This window comes from Sebastes fasciatus, chromosome 8 (genome assembly GCF_043250625.1).
Source record: "Sebastes fasciatus isolate fSebFas1 chromosome 8, fSebFas1.pri, whole genome shotgun sequence".
NCBI classification, from domain to species: Eukaryota; Metazoa; Chordata; class Actinopteri; order Perciformes; family Sebastidae; genus Sebastes; species Sebastes fasciatus.
Window position 1 is genome coordinate 23,106,328 of NC_133802.1, and position 7,551 is coordinate 23,113,878.

A 7,551-nucleotide genomic window follows, 5' to 3' on the forward strand; every position below is an offset into this window, starting at 1 on the left:
GTGGCTTACAATGACAGGACTGAGAGAATGAAATACAAGTAGAGGGCTCGCAAACTGAAGAGAGCTTATGAGCTGGTTTATGAACATACATTATGGCTACAAAAAATACACGTTGATTATTACACAGATTAATAAATGCACGCATTATTGAATGAATGAAAGAACGGTAACCACTGCAGTTGTTTTAAATGGTTGAATCGAGGGTCACATGCATGATTGGGGTTACACAGAGAATTGGGGTTGTGCTGTTCACACTGATATCATAGCTCATTAGAGAAATAACCACGGTCTCAATTGATCTCTGTGACCACAAGCTCAAGTGGTTCAGGCTGAATTTGTGAGCCATTGATTTCTATGGCTTATTAAAGGTGTGAGTATCTTACTATACAGAGAGATATGAACACAGGATTACCAGGAAATAGAGGTATTGATTGGGTCAAGAAGCTCGGGGCTTACATTTCAAATTCCACCAGGGAGACACGGTTTGACATAAAAACAATGTTGACTGAAAGATATGGGAAAATATTCTGATGACTCACAAACTCCCTGGTCATGTGTTTGAAACAGTACAGAATATTATTGTTATCTTATCATAAATGTGATTGATAAACATTATACAGATGATTTCTACTCCATATACTATAAAATAAAATAAAAAATCCCTCGAGGTGTGTTTCTGTGTGCGGAAGAGAAAAACAGTAAAGGTAGTAAAATACCACAATGTACAAATACTCCATGACAAGTAAAAGACCTGCCTTCAAAATGTTAAAGCACTGAAATATCATCATCAAAATGTACATAAAGTATTAAAAGTGCTCATATCGTAGCAGAATGGCCATGGTCAGTGTTATATTATTATGTATTATACCGAGGGGTTCACAAACTTTTTTGGTCAGGGACCCCTTCCAGGCAAGAACATTTCCCAAGGACCCCCTCATAAACGTCACACCGATTAAGCATATGTTCAGTAGCATTTGTTCTCTTAGATACCATTGGAACTATTTGTAGTCTAAAAATGTTCAACCCAAATACTTAAGATCTGTTTTATAGTGATAAAAAGAATCATATTTCAATTTGAATCATATGATTATGAGATGAGATAATCCTTTATTAGTCCCACAGTGGGGAAATTTGCAATGTTATTGAATGTTAATACCACTTATATACCTTTTAAACAGAGGGAGATTTTATTGAAATTGCATTTGGACTCAACTTGACAGCATTTATAGCCCACACTTCAAGTAACTGATCTTAGAAGCTTTCAGAAAATGAACAGTATAGCAAGACTAGCAAAGTCCTAATAAATCCAGATCTTTAAATTTACCAGTCTAAAGCTGACATTCAGTGCTTCAACTTAAAAATAATAAAGTTATTGCTGTGTGTCACAATCATATCAGAGTTTCTACTGGCCCAAAGCTGACGAGGGTGGGATTTATGGACACAAAATGCTTGTTTTATTGGCGCAAATGGTCCCCATCTGTATATGCACTTTTTTATGATGCAACACAGTTTTATAATTTATAGCAAATTATTTTGCGGATTCCCTGACAGAGTTTCACGGACCCCACTATGAGAATCACTGTATTATACTATTGTATTGAATGAAACTCTAGAAACTTAAAGGCAAAATCCATATATACACAAAAAGGGTAGTCCCAGTAGTAAATCAGAGGATTCGAACATGCTGTCAGCTTCAAACTGATTGACTGCTCTTTATACAGGGAGTTTATGACATAAATATTCCTCAGATATGTGTGTTTATATATTAATATATGTTCTTGCCTTCTTCTTTACCATCATCGTTTAGCAACTTCTTTAAATCTAATTTTCAAATTCATTCACATAATACTAGACAGGTTAATCATCTTCACCTGACTTTTTACAAAACAAAACATGGCCAGTACTCCCTCAGATATCGTGGTGTACAAATATGGAACACCAAAAGACACGTTATCAAGAGCTCGAACATTTTAAAAGGAAATTATCATCACATTTAATTAATGATGTCTAATTATCTTATCTTATCTTATGTTTAGATAAATTTTTTTTTCTCTACTGTTTTTTGTATGTATTTAATTGTTTTTATTGGATTGTTTTCCACTGTTTAGGTTTTCTGCACATTTTGTGTACTACTTGTTGTTGTTTAACTTTTGTTGTATTTCTAAAATTATGTTAGTTTAGATCTTTCTTCCTTTTTTGTTATTGTTTTTTTTCTCCTGGGGTTGGGGGGGAGGTCCTTTGTATAAGCCTGTGGCTCCTTGACCTCTCTTGACACATTTCTTGTTTTTTTTTCATTGACTGGATTTTGTGCAGTTTTATATATCCGCAAATAAATACAAAATAATTTTTTTTTAAACAATATATTTATTGAGTTTTTTCCCCTTTTTTCCCCCCACAAACGATAGAACACAATCAATACGGACAGCAATACACATTGATCCCCCCAACCCCCGACGTAAGATAATTGCATGAATAAACTTAGCATACATGATGAAAAAAAACAACAGTAGTCACAATTGTGATAAATACAAGTGAAGAAAATAAAAAAAAGAAATTAAAAAAAAGAAAAAGGAGAAAGTTAAAAGAATAATAGAAAAAAGGAAGAAAGTACATATATATTCATATATATACATATATACATACATACATACATACACATGCAATATTTTTGCATTTGTGACCAGTAGATGGCAGTGTCGCTTCATGGCTCATCCTGACTCACGCATGCGCGTAAGACGATGACGTCATGACGTCAAGAAGCCCAACATTTGATTGAGCGAGCTCGAGCCGAGCGAGCGAGCTTAGCATCTATTGACACAGCAAGCTAGTGCGCAGCTACATCCTGAATGCATAACAATAACAGACAGTCCAGCTACTATTACAACGTGAGTTTACTGTATTACTACTTTTGTTTCATCATTAGATTAGCATTTAACTTCAGTGTTTCCGCAGTGAAGTCCTTTAGTGTCTCTGTGTTTTCCTGCTATCTGCTATCTGCTGTATGTGTTGTTGACAGAGCTCTGCTGCAGCTGCACCGTCGTGCAGAGCGTGCTGCTGCCTGAGGGAACATGTCGCCCAGCAAGGAAGGATACTGGAGCTTTGTTTTACCCGCAGTGGTTACCTTGCTGCTGCTGGATGCTGTTGCTTTTGTACAGGCGAAGGTAAAACATGATGCAGCTCCACACTTGATGCATACTTTCAGAAACGATCAATAGTGAACAGTATGTCCCCTTTCCCCAAGTACGTTTTTAATTTATCTGCACTGTAAGTATTTAGAGAGAGGAGGAATAAAACATCTTGTCATTTCATTTTTATTTTTTATTTCAGTAACCTTCTATGTGTGTCATATTTTCCTGTCTTATTTTCCATTAAACTTAATAGACCCTTTTCACAGCAGACATTTGTACTTGTCCTAACAGGGTAAACACAGGTGTAGTTGATAAGACTAATTATGGTCCCCTTAGTGGGCCACAGCCATTCCAGTGTGCCAGCATGCACAATACCAGGGCCCTGGCCCACCTAAATGGAACAGGGCCATAATTAATATTATCAATTACACCTGTGTTTACCCTGCTATCACATGTTAAAATGGCTGTTGTGAAAAGAGCCCGTTGAGACCGATATAGCAAGTAAAGCAAGTAACCAACAATATAACTACTGTACTGTATATGCATGTACATGTCTTGAAAACCTTGTAAAGCTTTTGGGTGTTAAAGGTCCCATATTATGCTCATTTTCAGGTTCATATTGGGTTTTTTGTTTCTATTAGAACATGTTTACATGCTGTAATGTTCAAAAAAAACTTTATTTTCCTCGTACTGTCTGCTTGAATATGCCTGTATTTACCCTCTGTCTGAAACGCTCCGTTTAAGCGCATTTTGACGGAATGCAACAGAATTGCGTTGCTAGGCAACAGCTTGGTTCCATGTGTACTTCCTGTCAGCTGATAACATTCACATACACTGCAACCAGGAATAAACTGGGACACATTTAGAATGTTTACGTTTAAAATTGTGTAAAGGGTCTAAGTATTGTATATTCGTGACATCACGAATGGGCAGAAATCCTGACAGCTTGTTTCAAATGCAGAGTTTCTGAATACGGGTTGTGTGTATTTCCCTGTGGATTGAGTGTTTCGATACTTTCACAGTATTTATATAGGACTAAAGCCTGATTTATAATAAAAAAACATGAAAATCTCACTTTTTTTAATAATATGGGACCTTTAAAGGTTTTAGCAGTTTTTTCTTGATACATTCAACTATAGATGAAATGTATTGTTTGACATAGATAATAGTTTGGCTTCTTGCTTGTAAATTTGCATTTATGAATATGAAATTTGGTTCAGTTCCTGGAATATTCAAACAATACATTTTTTTTTCTTAAAGTAATGTAAATTGAGGGTCGATAATATCAGAAATAAATTGTGACAGTTTCCACAGTTTTGTACGCAGGCAAGACCAAAAACAATGCACAAGTTTTTCTCTTAGTTCCCCGCGGAAAGTAAAGTTGGCATTGAAGTGTTTTAAGTTTCAGTAAATAATGATTGCTTATGTAAAATCTGTGATATTTTACTTTACCAGGTGCTTCTCTAATCCAATGTAACAATGTCAATTGCTGGAATAATTGGAACTTTTTGTACAACTCATTTTTTTAAATAAGGGATAGAAATGGCTAGTGCTGTAGAGAAAACAGATAGATAGGTGAGCTACAATATTCAAGTAAAAAGTTTGGGCCCACTTTAACCAAATTTTCTTGACAATTACAGAACTTTGAGGATGTTCGCTGCAAGTGCATCTGCCCACCATACAGAAATATCTCTGGCCACATATATAAGGGAAATGGGTCCCAGAAGGATTGGTGAGAGAATCTTTTTATTTAGACTTTCAGTCATTTTGTTTTTGTCCTGTAGAGAAACATGATCCATCCTGACACTTTGATGTGTTTTACAGTAACTGCCTCCATGTAGTGGAGCCCATGCCGGTGCCTGGACATGACGTGGAAGCTTACTGCCTGTTGTGTGAATGCAAGTACGAGGAACGAAGTAGCAACACCATCAAGGTACCACCAGCTTTTTTTGGAGGGGGGGGATTTACTCTGACATTTGTAAACATATACCTCCATTCAATCTGTAATCTTGACTCACTAACCAACAGGGATGGTGGTGTGATAATATAACCTAGTACTTTATTTATCCCAAGTGAAATTGTTGTGCAGTACAAAGTAAGAAAGAGCGCAAATGTATAGTGTGCAAATAAAACAAAATCTAAACAATAAAGATTATTGTATGCCACACAACTTGAGTTATTTAAATCATTATGAAGTCTCGTTTGTCTGCTTATCAAAAATTCAAATTATGTTGGTATTTCTAAATGTTTTCCGTTATGTCTGTCCCAGGTAACCATCATCATTTACCTGTCTGTTGTGGGTGCTCTGCTGCTCTACATGCTGTTCCTGCTGCTGGTTGATCCTCTTATTCGCAAACATGACGCCTACACCCAGCCACTGCACAACGAGGAGGACTCTGAGGTAACCATTCAAACAAATAACACATGTGATCAAACACATACATGCCTTTTATTTCATTTCAGTTGAATGTGAAGTCCTTAATTTTTTAAAATGTATTTTTTGTTTTTGTGGGTGTATGTTCAGGAGATGCGTCCGCCAGTGGACAGTGCCCAGGCCAAAGGAAATACAGTGCTGGAGCGGGTTGAGGGAGCACAGCAGCGCTGGAAAAAGCAGGTCCAGGAACAGCGCAAGACAGTTTTTGACCGCCACAAGATGCTTAGTTAAACCCTATAGCTGACTTCAAAACAGGATTAGAATAGGTAACTTCCCTGGGCTCAGCGCTCTCACACTGTCACCAGGTGCACTATTACTAACATCTTTCGTCATTGCTGTGCACTGCACCCTCCGAATACGTATTTCATCATTAAGAAACATTTTAACACACTGATCTAACAAGCAGATGCTTTTTTTTATTTATTATGTGTAACATTTTAGCCTACGGTGCAGTTGTGAAAAAACTGCATGTTTGCAAAATGCAACAGATTTTTTGAATGTCTTTCTGAAGTAGGAAACTTTTTTTTCTCTATTTTTGCCAAACTGTAAATAGCTTTTAATATTCCTCATGATCATTTTACTTGCTTCTTGTGAATTTGGTGTAATATTAAGCTGTTTTTCTTGTTACATAATGAAATTACCTCAGAAAACAGGTAAGCTTTATGTTTGTAAATGGGCAATTTATTGGGCAAGCTATTTGGGTAGAAAGAGTACCCTACCTATGCTATTGTCTAGCATTGCACATTTCCTAGTTCAGCACTAATAATATTTATTTATTGTAATTATTATCATTTATTAGTCCCCCATTGCTGGGCACAGTAACCTGGGCATATTTAGTATAATTTTCCCTAATAGAGTAATTAAAGAATGGTCAATTTTGGGCTTTGTAATTTTAAAGCTTTGACGTTTGCTACCAATATGGCCCCAGTATGTCCCTTCTGTTTCTCTCCTTGTGTGGGTGAATGTGTTACAGCAAATTCCCGTGCAAAACGTGGCTCTTCATGTTACCATTTCACAGCTTGTAAAACACAACAGATGGTAAGGTCTACCCATACATTTTGGTGGGTATATCGTCCACCAAGTATTAGTTGTTTGTGTAAATTAAATGTGTTATCTTGAATTTACGCGTGGAAACTAATTGGAAAAAGGGTTGTCAGTGAGCTACGCACAAGGCAACAGTTTTGTCTTGTATTTTGCAGTCGAGTTTTCCCATGCAAAGACAGAAATGGAGAACGGAGCATATAACAGAGCTTTAAAGCCATCCTCAGTGTAATCAAATCTCTCCCACTGGAGAATGTCCTAAATCAGTAAAGCTGCTGATAATGCGTTTAAGTGTGGCAGAATCAGGATGCGTCATGGCCCTCATGTGCATCATTATGCGTTAGTGAATTCCCCCTCGCATCCTCCTACTGAAGCTCCCTGGTAGGGAAATTTGAATACGCCACGGTGACTCACATTACCTCATGCGCAATGTGAACTACTGAAGTTTATTTGTGTGTTATGGTTTGTTTTATCTTTGAAGTGTTTTTGATTGATTGATTTTAAGTATAATTTGATATCACTGGTATCAGTGTTTTGTATTTATATTTATCTCCAGTCTAACTGGAGTATTGCACTGCTCATGTCTATACATTCGGCTTGATGTGAAATAAAAAAAACAAAAATATATTCTCTATAAAATAAGTTTTTTTTTCATGTTCCCCTGGGTGTTTGCTATAGAAGTCACTATTGTTGACAATAGGGGGCGACAGAGTGCACAATATGTGGGCTGGCTGCATGTACTGTACACAAACACTGCTATATCATTAAGTTAATCCTCACATTTGACGTGGTGTTCAGCTTTTGGGGAAACTTTGAACAATTTCACCTCTTTTATACATTATGTTGTCAGTTTGCAAAGTCGTAAGCTGTTGTATCCTAAATACTTATTTTTTTTCCAAAATCACATGTAGCACTATCCAAACTCATTTCTTTAGGGCAGGGCGATAG

The 7,551-nt window shown here is 36.6% G+C and overlaps 1 protein-coding gene across 1 annotated transcript; it reads left to right on the forward strand.

Moving 5' to 3' along the window:
- Positions 1-2,732: 2,732 nt before the first annotated feature.
- tmem9 (transmembrane protein 9) lies at positions 2,733-7,228 on the forward strand. Its single transcript, XM_074644397.1, has 6 exons — positions 2,733-2,885; positions 3,017-3,161; positions 4,769-4,860; positions 4,953-5,061; positions 5,398-5,529; positions 5,653-7,228. Exons 2-6 carry the CDS (start codon positions 3,069-3,071, stop codon positions 5,791-5,793), a joined length of 567 nt encoding a protein of 188 aa, XP_074500498.1. The 5' UTR covers positions 2,733-2,885; positions 3,017-3,068; the 3' UTR covers positions 5,794-7,228.
- The last annotated feature ends 323 nt before the right edge of the window (positions 7,229-7,551 follow it).